This window comes from Bombus pyrosoma, linkage group LG14 (assembly GCF_014825855.1).
Source record: "Bombus pyrosoma isolate SC7728 linkage group LG14, ASM1482585v1, whole genome shotgun sequence".
NCBI lineage: Eukaryota > Metazoa > Arthropoda > Insecta > Hymenoptera > Apidae > Bombus > Bombus pyrosoma.
This window is the reverse complement of record NC_057783.1, coordinates 6,782,803-6,806,976: the sequence shown is the minus strand read 5'-3', so window position 1 is coordinate 6,806,976 and position 24,174 is coordinate 6,782,803. Positions and strand designations below refer to the sequence as shown.

The following is a 24,174-nucleotide window of genomic DNA, read 5'->3' as shown; positions in this document are numbered from 1 at the left end:
TAAATATCTAACGTAGGGACTTTTACGGTCGGGTATAGGGGAAATACCACGCGACAGATTGGCAATAGGTAGCCTCGTAGTGTGTGCAAGTGTAGTCATGGCTGTCTGACAAAACATTCGAAATAACACGAATTAATGTAGTAGTTGGTTATCAAAGGTATCATGCTGTATTTCTTACAAAGCGCTATATTGTCCTGATTTAAATTCCGAAGAGTTAATTAGTGACATATTACTAAAGGATCGATTCGCATCCACGTACGTCGAGGTGTACTTGGTAGATCATCGTTGAGAATAATAATAAATAAGTGGATAGAGCAATTGCGGATCAGGAAGGAAGTTACGGGGTTGAAGGCGCGGTGAGCGTAAACCTGCGAGGTTCTCTTCTGAAATCTTGTTAAAACGAGCGTCGCGTCTGAACGACCACCGACGATCGATTACGCAAGATGACCATTCTGTCGAAGAAGAAGACGAACGCCTCGAAAGATAGACGAGAAGGAGGCAGCACTTCCGAAGTCGATGTTCACGGAGTGCAAAACGAGCATACCTCCGGATCCATCACACTGCCTAATAGCCCATATCAGGTGAATGATTAATCCCTTCATTGCAGCTATACTACTCGCACAAATACTTCTAGTTGCAAGTAGTTGCAAGAGCGAACCTTAAAACGACCTTTTGCGAACCGTGACAGGTACGTGCAGCGAACGGTTTCGCAGTCGATCTACACGGAGTTCAAACTGATCACGGATCCGGTTCTATCGTTCTTACAGGGAGCTCGTACGAGGTAGAAAACATAAAAGCTAATTTTTTTTTTTCAACCCCCAATTCCCATAGGTCACATTATGAGAAAATATTGGAAATATTTCATCAGTTGTTCATTTCTATCTCTATTGATATAAAACAACATGTTTTACGAGTTTACTTTGAGATACATGTAAAATATATTTTACTTTATTTTTTTATTTTTATTATAAATTACACATTTTTTGTTGATGTATACATTTCATTATTTTAGTAAACAAAAAAATATATGTTATAATTTGGACATGAGTACTATATTAGTATAAAATATATTCACATATTTCAGATGCACATAAAATCTTAAATAATAGCAAACAAATCAAATAACACAAAACATACTTTTTTCAAGATACTGTTAAAAATGAATGAAACCAAAATTCTGTCAACAATATTATGAATTAATATATCGGAATAGATACTAAACTGACTACTAAACTTACTAGAATGCATTAGAACCTATAAACTATTGATTTGCTCATGTTATAGAACAAATAAGAAAGTAGTATTTATAGGTGCCTATGGGAATTATGGAATTAACATTACATTAGGTATTTTTCTTTCCTTTTTCATTATTAAATTTTTATATAAATACCATTAATTTCAAATTTATCCTTTTTTTTATGGAATATCATTTGTCATTTGCTATCTATATAATAACTCTCTATAGTTAATAAAAATATATTATAATGTATTCAACACTTATATAAGTGTTCTTCTATTATATGTTCCTGTATTATATGTTCTTCTATTAAAGTCAAGTGTAGATCGTCGAGAAGATAAACATTTTGAAGAAGGAAGTGGTCCCAGTCATGGTAAACGCCACAGACAACGAGCAAGTCCACATAGGTACTGTATGAAAGACCAAACAATTCCCAAATTTGTTTTATATCATTGTATTATCTATCATTTTAGATATATTCAGTCTGGTATATTATATTTAGAAATTTATGTTTTGTTTATTTTATGTTGAGTGTTTATTTTACAGTGGCTGTATTGGAAGAAATTCACGTTCAAAGCGTGATAGAGAAAGAGATAGGGGTCGAGAAAGAGACAGGGAGAGAGAAAGAGAACGTGAAAGACAAGCTACACCTCCCACTGCATCTAGCAGTGGCTTACAAGGTTCATATTTGTAATGCTTCTTCTATGCATATATATATTAAATTTATCATTTAATATTAGAACAAGCATAGATCAACTTAAATTATACTGAAAAAAACATTTTTCTTTGATATTAAAATTTTTTTATGTAAAATAAGAAAATATTTCTTAGAAAAATAAATAATAAATAATACACTTTACTTAGCTACGGATGGTAGTGTTATAGCCAATAATCGAATGGCTATTGTTGGGGCTGCTGCAAATATAGAACATGAATTAGCTAATGGATATAATAGTGGTGATGAATATACTGGTAGAACTGGAAATAATCTTACACTGGCTGAATGGCAAGAGGTTAGTTATGAAATGATAGATAGTTATGACAATGGATAATTTTCATTGTCAAATTTTTTGATTATATTTTTTTTACAGCGGGATAGATGGTTTGAGAAACGAATGCGAAAAATGGGATTTATCGTCAAAAAGATGGGTGAGGATGGAGCATGTCTATTTAGAGCTGTTGCAGATCAAGTTTATGGTGATCAAGAAATGCATGGTGTAGTTCGGAAGCATTGCATGGATTATATTGTAAGTATTGAACACAAAAATGATAGAAATCCATTATTCAAAAATAAATTTATTAATTATATGGTGGGATTTTCTAGGCTTCCAATCAAGAATTTTTTTCTCACTTTGTAGCGGAAGATTTTAGCACATATGTAGATAGAAAACGACAAGAATATGTACATGGAAATCATATAGAGATGCAAGCAATGTCTGAAATGTATAATCGTAGCATTCAATTATATTGCTATAGTACTGGTACGTGTCAATATGCGCTTCGGTAAAGTTAATCTTTTTGTGCTTTTAATATTACCTTTTGTAATTCTACACAGAACCAATTAATATTTTCCATACGATGGTCGAAAGTGATAATGAACCGATACGATTGTCTTATCAACGTGGTAGCCATTATAATAGCATAGTAGACCCATATAAAGCTACAATTGGTGTTGGTCTTGGCTTACCTTCATACAATCCTGGTGCCGCGGATCGACAACTTATATCAGATGCAGTCCGTCAAAGCGAAGAATTACATATTGAGCAGGTGAAGAATTACTATAGTTAATTGTTATATTTAATATCGTTTTAAACTTTAAACTTCTACAATAAATGAAAAGAACAATTATTTTTGTGCACAGACGATGCTAGAAGATAAAATAAAAGCAACTGACTGGGAAGCAACAAACGAAGCCATAGAAGAACAAGTTGCTAGGGAAAGTTATTTGCAATGGTTAAGGGATAATGAAATGCGAAAAGCTGTAAGTTCCATGCAATTTTTGTCTATTATTTTAGACGAGTAATACTAAAACATTGTTTCGTGATTTAATAAAGAGATCAGCGAGTAGCAGCAGTACAAGTACGGTAACAAGTGCGCAACACAGTCACGCGCATTTTCACCCTCATGGAGGTCGTGGTCAACAACGAAGCCACACTTCTTCTCCGACCACGACTCAAACTAGCCAAGATAATTTGCGTAATTCTCCAAAAGTCCGTTTCTAGTTACTAATGTTACTAAGACGATGTAGCCTATATATATTATGTTGTATATTATGTTTTGTATGTTTTAATTTATAATTTCAGGTAAATGATTCGGTAAGATACAATAAAAGGTCTCCGCAACACCAGTCAACACAAGGATCTACCATGTCTCACCTTGCCTCAGATTTTGAATCTAAAATCTCTCAGGAACCTGTACCAGGTAGTAGTAAAGAGGCTCATGCTTCACCGGATAACTCGTTATTCAATCGTCTTCCTCCCGAGGTATTTGGTAAGTCAAGTATTAGCGGTTAAATTAAATGTCAATAACTAAGTTACCTTATGATATATAACTATAATTTAGGTACAGGATGTTCCGTTTAACTGAAAACAGTAGGATATTTCACGAGGGATTAAAGCTATATTTTAACAAAAGTTGTTTGTTTTGAAGGAGGATATCATATGGTGCAAATCATTTGCAGGTCGAGTAATTGGGGAGATTTTAAATGGGAGGTGAACTTTATTGTTTTAAATGGAATCATACATTTTTTAATATATTAGTCAATCCATCTCAGCATTTCATAGATGTATTGTCATTGGATTTGTCAAAATAAAGTTAAAATATTTAAATAATCAACATAAATAGATTAATACTTTCTTATAGGGAATGTCGAGATGGATTGATTATTTTATTAAAAAATGTATGGTTCCATTAAAAAAAAATGAAGTTGACCTTAAAATCTCGCCTATTACTTAATCTGCAAAAAAATTATTTGCACCATATGATGTTCCCCTCTTACTAAACAACTTCTATTAAAACTTTTTTGGTTACGTTAATCCCTCGTGAGATATTCTACTGTTTTCAGTTAAATGAAATACTATATAATTAATTTTAAATATTTTGATCAAGAATAATTTTTGCTATGCAAAAATATGTTCGTAATTTACTAGGTTTGACTGATTGGGAAGACAGTGACATACTCTCGCAAGTTTTGGCTACATCACAGCAAGAATATTTAGACAGCTTGAAACAATCACGGAGTTCTGCCTCTTCTGGAAATGATACTAACAATATACTAGATTCCAGTAATAGTTAATTTTTAAAATCGTTATTGATAAAGTTCAAAAGAATACTGAAGCAAAAGTATATGCATTTGTATGCAGCGTTTTTCATAGGATGTGATATATCCGAAAAATAAGATAGTTCTAAATCAAAAAAATGAAGCAATTCTTAGTGTTATCACATGGTCATTAGTCACTAAGAGTCATCGACAGTTATGTTGAATGCATGCCTAATAAACTTAATTACCGACTGCAAATCGTATCGCATTGATTTCTGCTAAAGTCATTATGTACTTCAAATCAGATTCGAGTTGAAGCATATAGCGAGTTTCCAAAGAAGTGGTTAGATTATAACTTTACCAAATATTAGCACAAGTGTTTAAGTGTTTAAGTTTATTAAGGATGCATCTGCTTTTCCCCATTAATAACAAGAAATCTAATCAACAAAGAAATGATCACGTAAAAGCATCAAGAATTGTTTTCTTCGGTTAAAACGTCTTTGGTTTGACGTATGAGTTTGATAATGCATCTTATGGGATACTCTGTACATACTGCAGTATCATCTAATTCTGCATTGCACTAGGGTATAAGGTGGTTTGCTTTTTTCATTGGAAATAAATGTTTGGTGAGCATCATTCAATTCAAGAATTGTTGATGTGTGCACGAATGCTCTAAAAGAGAGTACATACATCGCGTTAACGTGCACACTTTTTGAAAAACTAGAGTAGCCATATTGTTTTGCCAGCAGTGTTTCACCTTATGGACAGGAACTTTTTTACGATCAAGTCTTAAAAAATAACCCTTTTTTGTCGTTGTCCATTTATATTAAATTGTCTGCGTGTTCTTGAATGCAGCATTTACTATTGTGACTTATGCAATTCAATCAGGTCAACTACGTCACTACATCCTTTTTTGTGGTATAATACATCTAAACGCTTTAGGAAAAAATCTTTATTGCGTTATTTGTAAAAAAAGAAGAATAAAACTACTACATGTAATTTAATGCCCGAATTTTCCCTACCTTTGGATATGTGCTTTCGTTAATACGTATGTATAGAGAATGTTTGCTAACGAATCTTAGAGACTTTAAATAGTATTAAAACAATACTTTATAAATTGTGAGCAAACAAGAATGCGTTTTTGTAAACACTTTTTATGAATAATAATAAATCCACAATCTATGCACGTCATATGCATATTTTCAAAATATAATTAGATTTCATTTGTGCATTCCAAGCTATAAGCATAAATGAAGAAACAACGAATTCCTTATAATTTTCATATTATCTTATTTGTTAATTTGTAATAGTACGCCATTAAATACGAAATTAATCGAGTCAAAAAATCATTGTATTTTTTTGTAAAAAAAATAGCTCTTATCAAAAAGTAAATGTATTTAATTAATTATTATATTTAATTATATTATTCAATTTCAAATATTTGATTGGAAATAGACATTTCCGACATACTAGAAAAAATTCAAACTTTATCGGACTAACTGTTTATATTGATCTACCATAACAAATCGATTGATGTTTAGTACTCTTAGCTAAATTAATGTTGTGAATTAATAATTCGATTTTATTCGTGTTTTTTATCATTTTTGTCAAAAATGTCCATGCATATAAATGATTATATATTCGAAACATTGTTAGGACAGGGGTCTTTCGGGTATGTATTCGTACTAAATTAAATTTTCCTATTTTCTCATCGTCTATTGTTTCTAGATCAGTTTACTTAGTACGACGAAAGAAAGACTCTAAACCATTCGTAGTTAAGGAACAAATTCTCGATAATGTAAACGCATTACCTTTTAAGGTGAGGAAATTTCTTAATTGAAATAGGCCAAATTAATTGTTGTGTCACAATATCAAGGAGATGTACCTATTCATTAACTTTTTTTGTACATAAAAGATTGTCTCTATGCTTAATTTTATATACTATAACTAATTGCACGCATATTTAATGTGCTCAGAACATATTAGAAGAAGTGAAATGTTTGCACACTTTGAGACATACTAATATAGTTGCTTACTATGGAGCTTGGATAGAAGACAATCACAGTTACATTCTTATGGAATATGCAACTCGAGGCACTTTGAAAGATTTGTTAGAAAACAACGAGACACCACTCAAAGAGGAAGTAAGAACTTGGGAAACATTACATCTCATTATTTTTCGTCTACGATATTTTAAAAATTTGATATAATATTAATATGTTAATACTAATGAATACATATGTTAATAGGATGCGTTGTATTTATTCTCCCAAGTCGTTCTTGGAGTTCACCACATCCATTTCAAAAAGATTCTTCACCGTGATTTGAAACCGGAAAACATCATGCTAACCGGAAGTCGCGGTGACATCGTAAAGATCGGAGATTTCGGTGTCTCGAAAAATTTTAAAGAGTATCATTCATTGTGAAAAAGTTACTTTATGAAATATTAATAGTTTATGTTCAATATTTTTATATAATTTTATGGAGTATTATTATTATTGTACAGATTAACGAAACCATCAATTATATGTCGCGCTGGATCATTTTGTTACATGGCTCCAGAAATGCTAACGGACCAATCTTATGATTTCAAATGCGATATATGGAGCATGGGCGTCATTCTCTATGAAATGGTTTCAAAAAGACATCCTTTTCCCGCTATGGTAAAGTTAGATTAATTTAATCCGGATCTTAATGTAATTTCTGACTTTATTCTATTTTTTATACGTATAATATGTATCCCAATTTTCAGAGTCTAGCAGAAATCATAAAAATGATTTGCGAAGAAAGACCACGGCCTCTTCCCCGAGGGACATCAACGTCTGTTGTTAGCTTGATATCAAAAATGTTGAGAAAAGACCCATTTTGCCGGCCGAAAATAGATCAATTGATCCTCTGTCCTTACCTTGTATCTTTCATTATTCGGATATATTTAAATTTAGGACGAGTTATGAGTATTACTAACAAGAATAATGGAAATTTTAATCCAGAAATATTTTTGAAATTTTTAAAATCGTAAATAACGTTTAAAAATTAGACATTAAAAGTTATATATTTAAATATAGATTTTCTTGATAGAGCAGTCACTTTTTATATTTGTATTCATATAATTATTATATAGTTCTGTACATAATAAGTATTATAGTATAATGCACTTTATAATAATTACTGATAATTATTGTAGGTAGTCAGTTTAATGAAATTGTACAGGGAACGGTTATCGAACTCGGGCTCTCTGTACTAGGATCAAAAGCGTAACGACAGGAAGCGAAGACCGGAACTGCGGAATGTTCGTTTTATTTCATCACGTGCATACCTTTTGAAAACCGTTCAGTTCGTATTTAGTTTAGTTATCATTCTTCTGCGTGTATAAACGTCGCAATAACTGTATTACTAACTTCTGTTTATCAGTAAACCGTGTTGGAAGTTGAGTGTTAGCTTCTTGCTATGCAATTTAAAGTGTAAAATTTCCTATTTTCATGTTTAAAATACTTTGAATTTCAGAAAAATTTATAATAAAGTACATAAGGTAGAAAAAGATCCTCAGTTATTTCCATGATGAAACATGTGATCGTGTATCTGCTTAACATTCTTTATATAATACCTCAATATTAAGATCTTCTTATTTTTTTCATGAAATAAAAATTGTCTAAAATACTAAGAAAATGTGGTTGATTTTATTAATATGTAATTGCCTTTACTGGTTAACGTGTGCTTCTTCATGGATTCCTTTAAATCCAATGCTCGGAGAACAAATAGATCTCGTCGGCGGCGAAAACGAAAGTTTCATTCCTAATTGGACCAAAAGTATGGAAAATGACGAGGCGAAGGATGTCTTTGATACTTTTGTCACCAACGATGCTTTCAACTCGACGCAGTTTCCATTCAATTCCATTGATCGAAATCATGATCTTATGGACGAGGTAGAACATATCGAACCCAGGCATTGGCCCGTTAGACCAGATATTCTATACACTCGGACAATTATTCCTTCAACCACAGAGATGCCGTTGCCACGAAAGCCACTTAATCCACCTACTCTTGCCCAAAGAAATTCATCAACACAGAGGTAAGAAATTTATAAATATAAAACAATTGACCTGTTAAAGTTCAATCACTTCAAAATGTATCTTTCATTTTAAGGTATCCACCGATCACACCACCACTATCTACAGCATCAATAGATGAAGTTTTTTGTGACTTTGGAACATTTCCAGCACAGACACTTTGTGAGTGGCAAAATGGTGATAGTGTAATAAACTGGGTAGCTGGAACTGGTATGGGTACCAATTGGATGGGTGGTCCCCCAAGTGATTATACCACTGGTACTATGGAAGGAGGGTATGCTTCAATATACATATTTATTTCCAATTCTATGTATGTATAGTAACTTAAATTTGAATTAGATATGCCTTCCTTGAAACATCACAATTGCCACAAAAGGATGGTAAAACAAAAACTCTAGGAGGACTGCTGCATAGTACTCAACTAGGAAGTACAGGAGTTGTTGGAACTTGTATTATGTTTAAGTATAGCATGGATGGCCTCAGCGTCGCTGGTCTGAGAGTTCTACTTCATGTAGGTGTAGATGAATATTCTATTAAGAAAGAACAAACTGAAGAAATCACTCCAGAAAATGCAACTATACCGTCTTGCAAGCCACTAGAAATTTTCGACGAACGTGTCATTTGGAATGCTCAGTATTATACCCTGGGTGTTTGGCAGCAAACTCAAATGCTATACACGTATCCTGAGTTACATTCGGTAATTGGATAACTTTCTCCCCGAATTAATATTTTCCTTGAGAAAAGTATCATGGTTTTGATATTAAGAACATTATGATTATCATATAGAAACATGGTATTTATTTTTAGTTGATCATCGAAGGAATTCCTGTGGATTCTACCGATCCAGCCCGTCTATATAGAGGCTACATAGCCATAGACGACATAGATTTACAGCCAGGTACTTCATGTATCGGTTTCTGCAATTTTGCTGGTGGATTTTGTGATTGGGCTAATGACGCGGAGGATGATTTCGATTGGACAATTGTAAGTTTATCATCAATTTTACTATTACGTTATAATATATATAAATACGTATATAGAGTCGTGGAAGTGGGAATCCCACAACTGGACCAGCAATGGATAGTTCGACAGACCAATCAACAGCTGGAGGATATGCGTATATAGATTCTTCTTTTCCTCGTCGACCAGGAGACAGAGCCAGGCTCGTTAGCACCAGCTTTCCCGCATCAAGTGCCGATACACCTATGTGTATGCACTTTTGGTTCCACATGTTTGGCTCTGGCATCGGTTCTTTAAAACTGTTCATTCGTCATTTTCGTAGTTTGGATGCAGCTCTCCGAGAAATTTGGAGTCTGAACGGAAACGCTGGAAATACGTGGTTCGTTGCTCAAATTACAATTAGCTCTCTGGATGATTTTCAACTCCTTTTCGAAGCATCTATAGGTAACACTGAGATGGGAGATATTGCCATTGACGACATCTCTTTTACACAAGGTGCTTGTCCAGGTAAAGATTTATAAAAAATAATTAATACATATAGAGATCTGATTGAAAACGAGATAGAGATCACTGTTGGTTTTCGAATATTCATTCATGTACACTTACAGCTTTACCTCAAGTTGCCGTACCTACACCACGAGACTGCACCTTTGAAGTCGACGAATGTAACTGGATCAATTCTCGAGATCCTGATCGAGTGGAGTGGGAAAGAGTATCTATACAAGTGTTGAATCCCAGGAACCAACGAAAATCGTACAGCAATGGATATACAGTTAATCGAAGAAATGAGTATTTCCTTAATCTGGGACGTCCAAGAGGAGGACCTCGATCATCCGGAGGTGGAACAGCGCAACTCGTTAGTCGGGAAATGAAAGGCAGTGACGAGCCATTATGTGTTACCTTCTGGTACTTTATGTTTGAGTCTTTTATTGATTCTATTGGACCAAGCTTAGGTAGATATTTTATATCTTTTCTTTAATTATCCTAATGTGCCTATAATAATGATGCAAATTCAAAGGTGTACTCCGCGTATTTATACAAACAACAGAAGAATCATCAACTGAATCAAGATCAATCTGGCAATTGTATAGTAACCAAGGACCCACATGGAGGTATGCACAAATCAATATAAACGAAAGGAAGAACTTCAACGTAGTTTTCGAGGGTACTTGGGGTCCCAATCGTGCTAGTGGCAGTATTGGCATTGACGATATTGCTTTCTATACTGGCAATTGTTCTGGTAAGCTTTCAATAAATCCTGTTTTTCCTAATTCTACTTCAAACTAATTATGTTATTACTGGTTTGTAGTGAAGCCACCTGGTGCATCTGTGAAACCAGAAGATTGTAGCTTTGAGAAAGGGTTATGTGGTTGGGAAAATATTACTTCTTCTGAGAACGAGCGTACAGTCACTTGGCAGCGTGCGTTTCTTGCTCATCGTCCAGCTCAGCTATTGGATAAAACTTTTGGGGCAACCGGAGACTTTGTTTTCTTTGATATTTTTACTATAAATAAACAATCCATAGATGTACGTTTACGATCTCCTATAATTCAAACATCACCCGACGAAGAATCGGTTTGTTTCACTTTTTGGTTCGCTGCCTTTGGTGTTGAAGAATCTACAACGTTGCAAGTTATTAAAATGAATACCGACGAAGAAGCAGGCAACGATGAAGAGAATGATGGAAAACAACAACCTGTAGGTATTCATAATTTTTTAGATCTAGAATATCCTTAAAAATCAATATTTTATTTATTTTAGTTATGGTCATTAACAGCGAAAGGATTTAACAATCCTAGACCTGTATGGACTGCAGCACAGGTCACAATAGATGCACGTGCATCTTATCGTCTCATCTTAAGAGGAAGTGCTAGTAACGGAGGTTTTGCGATTGACGACATAAAGTTTCAACCTCAAAGTTGTACAAGTAAGATTCTTTTTACCAAATGAGTAAAATAAGGAGATATACCATACTTTGATATTCTAATTTTGTAGTTCGACCAGCTGCTGCTCAACCCGTTAATAATGGAAATTAAACTATTAGAACTCATTATGATCTATATTACATTATTTTTATTTCATCTCTTACAAAACTTATATGAAGTAAGCTTCTGTAAATAATAAATGCACAATTCATTCAGAAATAAAAGCCAAAGATTTATTTATACAAATGTGTAACATCTATCAAAAAATCTGTATCAGAGGAGGCTCTTTTTCTTGAAAAATTGTCTCCTAATTTCAAAGATAACAACACCAAGTGCTACAGCTGCATTCAAACTATCCACTCCTTTTACTAAAGGTATATTGATACGAATACCGTTTTTTTCTCTCAAGAATTTATAGGAATTAAAATTCAAACCTTCAGTTTCTCCACTTACAACAATTACAGATTCTTTTTTTGTATAATCTACAGAATAGTATGGAAGAATAGGTAGTTTTAACATGAAATCTCTCATCAGGTGTTTATTTTTTGGTACCATATCTTCTTTTGATTGCTTATTAGTATCCACAGTAAGTTTTGACTTCAAATCTTCGGGATCAATATCAAATATTTGTAAACTTGTTTGAAGTATTTCAGTTGAATAATTGTGCAAAAACTCATCACCAAAAGTGCTATCTGCTACAAAAATGTTACTGTCTTCACTAATTAGTAATGGAATCTCATCCCATGTTGGAAATGCATGAATAGGTAGTTGGAAATGTGTACCAGCTGCACTTCTGAGAACTTTTGGGTCCCACAAATCTACACATCCTGAAGATATTGAATCTTAATTTAATGATTATTCCTTTATTTAAAAAATTATTAATGTCATTTATATATATGTTATAAATTCATGATCTAATACCTTTCATTAGGATTAATTTTTCACAGCCTACTGCTGCAGCAGCTCTCATAATGGATCCTAAATTCCCTGGTTCTCTTATATTATCGCAAATAATAGTAAGTGGTAATGCATTATCAACTGGTTCATTCTTATGTACATTTGGAGTTTTAAAAATTCCTATATTACAAAAAAAAAAAAAAAAATATAGATAAAACCATTGAAGTATTAAACTTCTTAATACAAAAGCTACATATTTAAAACATATAATATTATTACCTAACAAGCCAGGACAAGTGGTTAAAGCAGACCACAACTGTATTGTATTATATGGAACTTTGTATAATTTAACTTCATTGGGAAGTTTTAATGCAGCTATGTCAGATGAATCATTGAAAATGATTGAATGTGGTATTGCACCAGATTTTATAGCATCTATGATTAGTCTTTTTCCTTCTAGAACTATCTCATCATTTTTTTCTCTCCTCTTTCGTGACTTTAAATTACTCATCAAGGATCTATAAGCATAAAAATTCCCAAATAATTCTTTTTATTTTATACATATAACTTTGAAGTTTTCTATTCAAGATTATAATAAAATAAAAAATAAGCAACTTACGATACAATTTTTTCATTTTCTTTAAGTTTTGTAAATAATTTCTTTTTCACAGTGTTTTCAGTTTTTTCACTTTTCTTTTCTTGGATAGGTTTCTTTTTACTCGATTTTCTCGCGGAAATCCTTTCTCGGCGAATCTGCGGCTGAGTAGTATCTTCACTTTCGAAAAGTTCATCTTCGTTAACAATTGCAATCGGTCTTCGATTAACCCATCTTGCATACGTCCGTATTATACACAAATTAACTGTCTTTAATTGTTTAGCATATCGAATTGGTTGAATAGTATTACGTACAATATTTAGAAATACCATTGTTATCCACGTTTTAATACAAAATATTTATTTTATTGCTTATAACCTTTATTCTAAACATTGCATAGTTCTTTATTAATTGTGCAGAGCACCGAACACTTATATTTTGATGAAAACATTTCTCTAAAATATTATATTATTTACACAAATTAACTTAATAATTAACTTAAAAAAATGTACACGCATGTTTTATTCAAAGAGTTTAAAAATAACAATAACGTGAGTTAGAAAGTTCAGGCCCTTATGAGACTCGTTAAAATTCTGCTATAAAAATTTAAACTACTAGATGTCGACACGTGTCAATGAAACATTGTTCTGTGCTTTGGAACTTATAAATGTCGTGGTCACCGAATAATTATTAATTTGTGTCATTCACAATTGATAAAATTATTAACACTGCAATGAAATTATAAAAGTCATTTCTAAATGTTTTAAGAATTGTCCTCTATTTATCCGCTAATTGATTCAAATCATATAAGATATTTAAGTGAAATATTCCCGCCAAAAATATCAATTTTTATTCGTAAATTTTCTTACTAAAATTTATTTTTATGATGATTAGATAATTGAATAGAATAAGTATGATGATTAGGATAACATGGTTAATGTAAAAAGTCACGGATTCAATTTGCTATAGCTAATATTATCATAGTTATATTTCAAACATAAGAAAAAATATAGAGCAAATTAAATAATTATAGGGCAGGAAATTTGAAGCATATTTTCTCTAATTTATTAATTGGAATTGCCAAAGACAATTTTAGGGTCTAAGTATCAAATGTTAATTCAAAATACATGCATTAAAATTCAGAGTAAACAAAATAAATTATTATAGTACATGATCCCTATTAATTTACGTTAGAAAAGATTTGATACTCTGACCCAAATAATGTCTTTATCTTAAATTAATTTGGTTTCAGTTTACATAAATATACTATTTCTAACATCATCCAAGATATAATTCTTCTTTTTAGTAATTTCACATGTATACATGTTTATATGTCGCTGTACACACTTGAAGAACAGAATCTCTTACATTAAAATAGTTTAAAATAAGGTAAAAATATATAATATATATAGCTCATAATCTGTATCCAAAGAGATTTCAACCAGTCTCTAGTTTTGGATATCAGGCACTGATTCCACTATTGAAGAATCTTGGCCAGAAAGATCCATTCTTTAAAACTTAATCAATACAGTCAACATAGTAATAGTCGTAGTAGCATAACAAATATATATTATTATATATTTGTGTACTCTGATATGCATGTAATGTACGCGTAGTTTTATGTGTGTCCATAGATGTAATATTTGTGTATGTGTTATTTTTCTGTTGTGTTATTATATGCAGTGTACGCACATGTCGTATTCAAAGAGATGTATACAAGTATAAAGTATTTATAGTCAAATATTAGAACCGCGATTGGTATCAAACCGTTCCATATAATTATTCAGAAGTTCTTTTCTTTTTTTTTTTTGGTTTTTGTACGCTGTCATAGGAGCTGAAAGTCATTAATTCTCAGCATGAGATATGGATTAAGCCACGTAAATATCTTTAACCTACTTCATTATTTTTCTGTTATACGATTACAAGAAACGTTTATATTTATTGTCTTTATATAATTAGAACCCTTAAGCCCTTATTTCTTATTGTCTCATAATTCCTAATAAATTAACGCGATAAAAAGAACTGATTTTTTAAATATTTTGTGTTCTTGGTTCACATGAACAAGAAATTTCTTTCTATTCACATAATTATTATTGTTCTTGATATGTTTGTTTAACAAAAACATTTATGTTGAAAAAGTAATCAAAATATTTCAATCGTGAGTTATAGTCTAACTTTCAAATTTTGCGGGCAATCGATCCAGCGCTTAAGGGTCGAAAGTCAAATTGATTGTACGTGTAATCGATACACATATAGTTTAAATAAGTATGTTGAACAAGATGTCCACTGGTGCGTTTTCATTCCTTTTGTTTTTTCAAAACAATTTATATGTAAGTATTTAATTATTATAATTTTTAATACACTATAACACTTTACCTCTCATATATCGCAAAATTGAAACCGCATCCATGTCGATTGCACGTACAGGTTACAAGAATATCTCTTAACAGTAATTATTGTCTTCGGTATAGTTCCGTTGATTATGCTTTATTTATCTCTTATCTTAAGTATGTATATATATATATATTTATACATATATATATATATATATATTGTCAAAATTTTCAAAATATTAGTCTTTCTATTTTATTGTCAAGTTTAAATAAGGCGGAGAAAACCAGAGCATAATAGTTTAATTTCTATCTTGGATTGGAATATCGATTATAGTATTATTTCGATTACCGTTGCAGCCATTATTAAATGGTTTCATATTCGAAGAATAGAAACGAAGATCCCGATAGAAGAAATAGATATTATAATATATAATCATCGACTAGGTACGACTACCATTATTATTTAATTCTATTAAAATTTAAATTAATAATATAGTTAATAAATAAAATTGTAATAGACATAAAGTATCGTTTATAATTCGAATAACCTTCAACTTCGACTTATATCCAATGTTTGCTCAAATAATTATAAACGATACTATATTGGTGTCTGTAAATAAAATAAAAGAGAATTTTCTTATTTAAAAGTGTCTAAATATTTTTTAGACTAACCACGTTAAGAATAGAGTCTACTATAGGAACCAGTAGGACCAGTTTATTGTCATAAAATCATATAGCTAGATAAAACAGTAATTACTAAATAAGCTATAACATTATTCTTTCTCGTTTGAAATCTTCAATCAATTTGCGAAAAATAATATTAGTATAGTATTTATATATTATGGCATCACTAATATTGGCATAATTAAAAGTACTAATAACTAATATTAGTATAATTGAAAAAAAACGAAAATGCAACATTTTGCTCGTGTTTTCTCCGCTCAGCGGCACAAAGGTACGATTACGTTGCCGCTGCAGCCATATTTTCAGAAATAGTATTAAATTTATATATTTGGAAGATTCTACACAGGCAGCGGGTACGTCCGCGTAATTAAATCTGTGCGAGTTTAAACGAATTAAGAAAATATACATTTTGTAGCGTTGCCACATATCGAAACTTCTTTCCTTCCGGTCACGACTTTCCATCGATTCGTTCCATTTATTGACTTACATTTATTAGGTAACACACGTTGATTGAATCGAGATAACGCGGAGATCGAGGTCCGAGATTTCAATGCAAGACAATGAAATCCTTAAGAACAATTTTCGATAACAACGGAGGAGGAAGAACGAAAATGAAAAGCCCTTTCGTGGGACGATACTCACTGCTATCAACGCAAGGATTTGGCTTACGAAAATTTTGGGGTATCGAAGATTGCCAAGAAAGCAAATACGAATCTTTTGCATCTTGTCGCGTGCGAACGTATTCAAGGAATTAATACGTTGATCATTAAGATAGCTTCTTCGTGTTGGAGATGTCGGTAGTCCGTCGAGATACTAACGCAACAAGTATTCACGAGACTGAGGACTGCTCCTCTGCAAAAGGTAATTGTTATGATCCATTTACGTACAATATGATAGCTAGACTAAGGATATTTATGCTATTAAAAAATTAAGAGATGCAAAAATGTACAGAATTCATATAATATACAAAATCATAGAAAATATTTTAAGTATTCGTTCTAATATTTGAAATAAATCCTTATTTAAGTTCTATTTTTTATTTATATTCACAAAAATATGAAACTACATAAAGATCCGCAGTATAAGGACATCATTATCGATATAAAAATGTAGAGCGAGATTTCATTTATTTAAAGCCGGAATTTCATTGAGTTGTTATAGGTTTGAAACGAAGCTACTAGAGTGTTTAGTAATTTAAAGCGTTTAGAGCGTGCTATGCATAAAATTAAGGAGGAGACATAAAATTAACGGAAATGAAAAAGAAAAATATGAATTAAGTATGTTCATTAATACATTATTAATTATGAATATTAGAGAAACATTATTTTTTCTGTTTCTCTATTAAATTTAATGAATGGAATGATTCCATTACCATTTGTTACTCACCGTCCAAGCCTGACCAATATTTGGCACGTTCGATGTATGTCGACCTTGACCGAATTCATAATTAATTTTCGTCGGCATTCGCAGTGTCGGCTTCGGAAATTGCTTCCGAGATTGCATATGAAAAGGGTGCTCGTTGTCAACGGTATCCTTGAAGGTAAATGTCTTTTCTGCGAGTTTTTCAGCTTTATGTTGTTCCTAAAATGTTTAATTTAGTAAAAGAAAAAGAAAATCATAGAAAAATATTTCTTATTTAAAAAAATAATAATTTTTATTATTTTAATGTTTGAAATAATCTGGAGACGAGTAACAAACTTGGTAAATTTATGAGATATTTTCATTGTCACTAAGTTTGAAGTATCGGTTTAAACAATATGTTATGAATAATTAGTATATTGCCAATCGTTTGGTAATATTATATTATTTTTCAGAAATCTTTTCCTAGAAAATTGTTAGAAAGATACAAAAAATTGTATTTCCCAATTTCATGTTATTAATTTTTCCAAAATAGAAATCATTAATTTTGCAATTCACTCGGTTAGCAAACATTTAAGTATATTTGACTCAACTCTGTTATTAACCTGTAGTTCACGAGCTCGTTCAGCGCGGAGTAATTCCTTCAAATGCTGAAAACTGCCCGCCTGAGGGACCTGAGGGGAACCAACAATCGTACGGTATTTCATGTTTGGATGTCGATTCGACGGATACGAATTGATTGTTCCGAAAAGTCGCGGGAGTTTGTCAAAAGGCCGTGCTGGAGGTCGCATTCCATTTCTTAATCTGCTGCCTGCTGGTGCTTTATGTACCATCCTCCCATAAATTGGAGCACTACTTCCTGCACGGTTACGTGCTCTTCCCGCGAGCCTTCCTGCACATTATTGCCAGGTAGAATAGACAATATTTAATAAAAGATTATAATATTCAGTAATAAAAGGATTTCGTTCTAGGTATAACTTTACCAAAATGAGAAAAATGTTTCATAAATTTAAAATACTTTTATTAAAACTAAACCTCTGTAATGGGATTAAAAGTTCTAAATATCGTATACTTCCTTATTAATTTATTTTCATCTATTGGACATTTTCTTTGTAACTGTTGCTTCAACATAGACGCCCCTTTGATCACTTTGAACTGTAGTAGTCTCAGTAGAGGACAAGTCAGACATTATTCTGTATTATTCGGTATGATAACATAAATCTGATTTTATTTATCTATCGAATTATTTAAATGGTAAACAAACATTTGAAAATAATTTTTGTAAATGTTACAAGTATTAAGAGGAAATAACTCTATTACCTTTCTGAATAGTCTAACTTTAAATCGTTCGAATATTTCTTGTATAATAAGTGGTATTTCTTATTTTAGTTCTTTATAAAGTTAGGTCTTCGTATTTTATTATAAATTTTCTGCAGCAAGTTTAAGTCAGAGAGCACTCAAGGTAATATATAGGCAGGCATCAATAATTCGATTATTTTACTTCTTTGCTTATGTTTGGCCTTTATTGTGAACTACACAGTGCTAGGCCTTAATTAAGCGAGCAAACCATACGGTAACAAATTAACATGTAACTTCAAAATCATTTAACTTCCCCGTCTTAGAATGAATATAACGGTAAATAAAATAAAACATAATATTACAATAGTTTAATGAAAACAAAAAAAAAAAAAAAAAAATAAAAAGCAAGTATTTATCAATTTAATTTTTCTCATTCGGTTTACAATAAAATTAACTTTTTTACAACCCTGTTCCGCATAGAGAAAGCTACGCAAATATATCAAATTCCATTCATCCACTGCAAACTGTCTTAATTAAAATAAAAACCCGAAATACCTCTCTTTTTAAAGTTCAAATATACCCTATTGAATCTATCTCATTTTATGCTTACCTTTACAATACGTTTATTTAATGATATTTGTATATAAAATTTTTTGTAGTAAATATTTTGCATTTTTTTTTGTTTATAATCGTTTTTCTGTAATTTTCTTATTAACAAGATTTCGTTATACCTTTTTTTAGATAATGTAAACAGCAGGATGAGTGGACATAATGCTATACACAACTCTTGTAAAATCGTCTTACCACGGTGGGTGTGAAGGGACTTGGGGCGTTCGGGATAAGACTTCCAGACGTTGTACGAAAATGGATCAGGATAAAGAGAGTATCCGGTAGTGGTTTTAGCAGCCCTGCTTTGTCGCTTGGTGTACCTCCACATTGCCCTCAATTCCTCGCATGTCGGCTCAGTCAGGTCAACGCGCTTCTCGGCGATGCCGGTGTTCCCTGATTGCGGCGAGATCGGATCGATGTATCGTATACCGGCCACGAACGGGCTGCTTGAGTACGCTAATACAAAAGCGGTCCATACAGCCACAGTACGCATTTTCTAGGGAATAAAATGTCCAAGTTCAGATCCAAAATTCAATTCAAAATAACAGAAAAGGTGATTTCTTTTTATGTACTATTATCTATACAACAAAACTTCTTATTGGTATCGAGAAAGATTATAATTCTTATCGGGATTACGAGTAAATTGTAAATTAGTATATGAGAGGAATATAATCTTCGGGTTTCTTTTTCATATGAGGTGTTTGAGAAACATTAAGATGCTCTTTTTAAACAATATTTCTTTTTATTTGTTCTATTCTTTTTATTATCAAGTATTCCAACTGATCAAATAGATTATCAAATTTTAGATGGAAACAAATTAATTTAGTTGGATTAGATAATTAGCGTGATAGCGATTAAGATATATTTATGATGTAAAAGGAAAATTTAGAAATTAATGGAAACAGAAAAATTATATAATATAGTATTAAACAAATCTCTTTTCTTTCAAAAGAATAAGTCCTGTATTAAATATGTATATTTGTGAACAAACCTTGCAATAGATTTGAAGAAATTGAAGAAAGTTCTTGAAGAGAAGTAAAGAAATTTTGCAACAGATTTTTTTAAAGTAATTTTTGATATATTATTTGATCATGAGCGGAAATTGATTTATCTTAATATTGATGTTGAAATAGCATCCAACCGGAATGTATTGGATTCCCAAAATTAATTTAATTTCCATTAGTAACTGAATTACTAAACTTTCTCGGATTAATGGATAATAGTTATCCAATTACGAGTTCCTTTTTGTGTATGGCGCAACATAAAATTTAATCATTCCCAACACTCGTGCTATGGAATTTCTATTAAGAATGGTGTATTCTTGCTTTAACTCGTTAATTGAATACTGGAGAGAGATCAACTGCTCGGATCAGTCTTTATTTCTCCGAATTTAATCTCGCTTGACTATTGAAGCAATACTCTATGATTTCTTTTAAAAACTAACAATTTCGACTTTAAAAGATAATCCTCGGAAAAAGTCACAATGAATACTAAAACATTTATTGAAAACCGTAAAATTTAATTTTAATATACATAGATGCAAGATTAGTATTAGTCAAAAGATTAAATATATGTACCTATATGTATATCTTTTTTTATTATATTTACGTGGGGTTTTCTATAATTCTTTATGAAGTGGATAGCTCCTTATACACTGGTATTCTTTACTATTATTTTTATTATATATTGTCAATTTATTTCGTTCTTTACATTGCTGTTATTATTATTATTATTACTATTATTAATTATTACTTAATGAAGCCAGTAACTGTTTTTCGATGGAATTGGATACTTTACGTCATCTGATTATTATGGCTGCTTCCTCTTTCTTTAACATAAATCTTACATCTGTGTCTTTAATCAGTTGTACAATTTAATGTATAGTGGCAACAATCTGAATGATATTATTCTATAATTCAGAATAGCTGTTTCTTCTCGTATTCTGTTTCTCGACTTCGGTTGTGAGGTACAAAATATATATAAAGATATAATTTGTATAAAATATAAAAATGTATGTAATTAATTGCTATCTAGAACAATTGACTCCTCGATTAGATGAAGACATTCAACAGAATATTTAGATTTAATACCCATTCTTAATATAAGGAAAAGAAGAACTTGAACAATTTTTAACCAGTTTTCATCATTTTTCACACACTCAGTTCTTTCTTATATTTTCGGTATACACATCATAAATGCTATGAAAAACTCAAACTAAAGGATATGACAATTGAATCATTCAAGTGAAACATTAATAACTACACGGTAAAAAGCTGTAAGAAAAGCAAACTAAAAAAGGAACTAACTTAAACAAATAGAAAATGATTACCTTTTACATATTTCGTGGGTATATTTTCTCCTCAAATTTTAAAAAGTATGTACGTAACAAAAAATATATTTTCATTGAAACTATTAGTATATTATATACATATTTTTTTCTTTTCTCAGGAAAAGGATTACTGATCGCGTAGCTGCTTTTCGTTACCAGATCTAACAGCTGTTTCTCGAATATATCCTCCCTGCTCATCGTTTCTCCCATGACAAATTATATTTCAAACGTGGCTGAGCAAAATATGAAAAATTACCTCCTCCGTCTCATTCTACAATTAACATAGAAAGTCTGAAAAATCTAATTCCACTCTGGCAAAAGCTCTTTGCTTCAGAGAAACTTAAAATAAATCAGAAGCCAAAGAATTTACAAAGTGCCTAATAAAAGAGGAAAATATATGTAAAGTAATAAGTTTCACCTACTGCTTATTAAAAATTCGATAGAAGCTGTTTTTTCATCCCTTAAAATATAATTTGTTCTCAGTAAAAAATCAAGTGAAAAATGAAGAAAGAAGACTGTGAAAATATACCTGTAACATTGATCGTTAATACACGTTGACAGGATATCGGTGGTCGAGTAGTGGAGCTACGAAGGAAGAACGTTTTTCACTGGCAACTTCGATAAATCAAGGAGAGCAGCGAACGAGAGAGCGAGCAAAGAACGAGTCGCATGAATGGAACCAGCGGACACACGGGGTGGAAAACGAGGGTGAGGGAGAGAGAGAGAAAGAGAGAGAGAGAGAGAGAGGAACAGAGAGTGCCAAGGAAGGAAGGAGGTCAAGAGTGGAACGAAGAGAAACTGGTGAATGAACGAGAATCGGATTCACTAACCTGCTAGTCCACGCAGTCCGGAAACCGAGGAGCAACTGAGAGAGGTGGTATCATCGAGGCAACTATTCGCCTTCCTTTGCTGCCCCCTCTTCCACAGCACACCCCTTCGTTCGTTTCAAGCCCCTCTACGCGGGCTCTGTCGAGCCCCCTCTCTCTTTTCTCTCTTCCTTCTTCTCTCTATTCTCTTCTTCATACTCCAAAAGGAGCTTTTCGTCAGGACGTTTGGCTGTTTCTAAAAGTTCTTTTCTAAGAATTCCCTTAGTATCTCCTATATTTCTCTATTTTAGATATGCGTAATTTTATCCTCCTTCCTATAGACTACAATTTCTTGAAGTTAATCTTTTGACGTTATATTTGTTGAACATAATAAAATTAATAATATAAAATGAACTGTATTCATGCTAATGGTTATAGAAGAGCTATAGCATTTATTTTTTGTTTTTTGGAGATTACTTTTGTATCGTATCTTCTTGACTTCATTCTTTTTTCTTTCATTCCATGATCCATTGAATACCATGAATATGATATTGTTCAATATCATAGCTAGGTAAAATTAATTTCGGTACATTATATATATTGTCTTTGAATTTCTTATGCCTCTGTTAGAGCCAGTAAGTCTTCCAGACCTGAGGGTTATGATGTCGTACGGCTAGGGTGGTAGATCACGAATAAGCTTACGCTAAGTTCCGGTCCGCCTGCGCAACAAGTTTCTCCCTGGGACTTAAAATCGTTGTAGCCCGTATCCTCGATCTAAATGAGAAGTACTTGCGTCACTGAACTATCGAATTTACCAAAAAATTAACATTGAACTCTTTCCAATGTTCTTTCGGATAAACTAAATGAAAGATCAATATCTTATTTTTCTATTTCTTTCATTTATAATTTTTTCACCTTTGAAATTCTGATTTTAACAATAAATTCATAAATATATCTAAATTTATGTAAAACAGAAATATTTTAATTAAGATCAAAAATTTTATTTATTAGATTTGTGAAACTAATTAAAATGATTTTAGGCTTAGAGACTTTCGTGGCTGACTAGTGTACGATGAAACTCCTTAATACTTCAGTACTAGGTATGCGTATACATATAACACGCATACCTATTCCACTGAAATGAACACCTCGCTATCTTTCACATAGATATATTTTTCATTACACGACATAACAAGATCTAGAATTGAATGAAGCTAGAAGACAAAGAAACTTAGCGATATTTCTCCACCGACACCGCTCATTTCTTCATATCTCGATGAAGAACCATTATTGTCCCAGAAGAGCTAGTCTTATCGGGATGGAATAATCAACGCAAAACAATGCCTTTTTAGTCTTCTAACGACGTCAACAGTACTCTTTGATACAAGTATCGAACGTCAAATTAACAGACTTCTTGGCTGGCACAATTAAACTTCGAAATTTCCGCAATTTTTTTCAGAGCAGTAAATTTCAAACTTTGTAGGTACTTAAGTTGTTGACGTGATTCATCAATTTTTCGAAATAAAGATTACGAGAAGGAGGTGGCAGAAAGACACGAGTTTACGTAAAACGTGTAAAGCATGAATTTTTGGAAAAGCACAGGGGTAAATGTCAATTTTAGGGCAAAGTGGTTGTGCCTACATTCGTGCGTATAATCGAAGACAGGGGTGAAACCCCCTCTCTTGTTAGCCACCCACGGCATTCCAGTAATCGGGCTACCGTTCCCTCTTCTTCACTCTACCTTTCCCCTCGATCTTTCAAGGCCCTTCCCCTCTGCTAACCCCGTGTCACAGCAGTGCGGCTGCTGAATGACCG

At 32.1% G+C, this 24,174-nt stretch overlaps 5 protein-coding genes across 8 annotated transcripts; 3 read left to right on the top strand and 2 right to left on the bottom strand.

Moving 5' to 3' along the window:
- The first annotated feature begins 15 nt into the window (after positions 1-15).
- LOC122574553 (OTU domain-containing protein 5-B) lies at positions 16-5,500 on the top strand. Of its 2 annotated transcripts, none has more exons than XM_043742253.1 (13): positions 16-157; positions 239-581; positions 689-781; positions 1,553-1,644; positions 1,784-1,917; positions 2,102-2,250; positions 2,329-2,484; positions 2,562-2,718; positions 2,793-3,004; positions 3,078-3,218; positions 3,292-3,447; positions 3,541-3,727; positions 4,387-5,500. In XM_043742253.1, the coding sequence occupies exons 2-13, from the start codon at positions 444-446 to the stop codon at positions 4,530-4,532; spliced, it is 1,761 nt and encodes a 586-aa protein (XP_043598188.1). In that variant the 5' UTR covers positions 16-157; positions 239-443; the 3' UTR covers positions 4,533-5,500. The 2 variants fall into 2 exon arrangements, with proteins under 2 accessions (XP_043598188.1, XP_043598189.1); XM_043742254.1 differs by having other exon boundaries at positions 17-157; positions 3,099-3,218.
- A 342-nt stretch (positions 5,501-5,842) lies between these two features.
- Positions 5,843-7,754, top strand: LOC122574558 (serine/threonine-protein kinase Nek5-like). Its single transcript, XM_043742263.1, has 7 exons — positions 5,843-6,168; positions 6,225-6,315; positions 6,473-6,640; positions 6,746-6,906; positions 7,003-7,159; positions 7,249-7,511; positions 7,685-7,754. Exons 1-7 carry the CDS (start codon positions 6,110-6,112, stop codon positions 7,752-7,754), a joined length of 969 nt encoding a protein of 322 aa, XP_043598198.1. The 5' UTR covers positions 5,843-6,109.
- Positions 7,755-8,153: 399 nt separating this feature from the next.
- LOC122574552 (MAM and LDL-receptor class A domain-containing protein 1-like) lies at positions 8,154-11,702 on the top strand. Its single transcript, XM_043742252.1, has 10 exons — positions 8,154-8,565; positions 8,640-8,837; positions 8,903-9,260; positions 9,371-9,547; positions 9,604-10,030; positions 10,132-10,476; positions 10,542-10,763; positions 10,833-11,221; positions 11,285-11,450; positions 11,519-11,702. The coding sequence occupies exons 1-10, from the start codon at positions 8,162-8,164 to the stop codon at positions 11,557-11,559; spliced, it is 2,727 nt and encodes a 908-aa protein (XP_043598187.1). The 5' UTR covers positions 8,154-8,161; the 3' UTR covers positions 11,560-11,702.
- On the bottom strand, positions 11,656-13,536 carry LOC122574556 (rRNA methyltransferase 3, mitochondrial). Its single transcript, XM_043742258.1, has 4 exons — positions 12,965-13,536; positions 12,625-12,863; positions 12,370-12,525; positions 11,656-12,275 (listed from the first exon to the last, which is right to left on the bottom strand). Exons 1-4 carry the CDS (start codon positions 13,270-13,272, stop codon positions 11,722-11,724), a joined length of 1,257 nt encoding a protein of 418 aa, XP_043598193.1. The 5' UTR covers positions 13,273-13,536; the 3' UTR covers positions 11,656-11,721.
- A 1,087-nt stretch (positions 13,537-14,623) lies between these two features.
- On the bottom strand, positions 14,624-22,423 carry LOC122574557. 3 transcript variants are annotated; one of them, XM_043742261.1, is made up of 6 exons: positions 22,384-22,397; positions 22,083-22,138; positions 19,420-19,720; positions 17,910-18,208; positions 17,344-17,538; positions 14,624-16,809 (listed from the first exon to the last, which is right to left on the bottom strand). In XM_043742261.1, the coding sequence occupies exons 2-6, from the start codon at positions 22,089-22,091 to the stop codon at positions 16,771-16,773; spliced, it is 843 nt and encodes a 280-aa protein (XP_043598196.1). In that variant the 5' UTR covers positions 22,092-22,138; positions 22,384-22,397; the 3' UTR covers positions 14,624-16,770. The 3 variants fall into 3 exon arrangements, with proteins under 3 accessions (XP_043598196.1, XP_043598197.1, XP_043598195.1); XM_043742262.1 differs by lacking the exon at positions 22,083-22,138 and having other exon boundaries at positions 22,384-22,423; XM_043742260.1 differs by lacking the exon at positions 22,384-22,397 and having other exon boundaries at positions 22,083-22,334.
- Between the last annotated feature and the right edge of the window lie 1,751 nt (positions 22,424-24,174).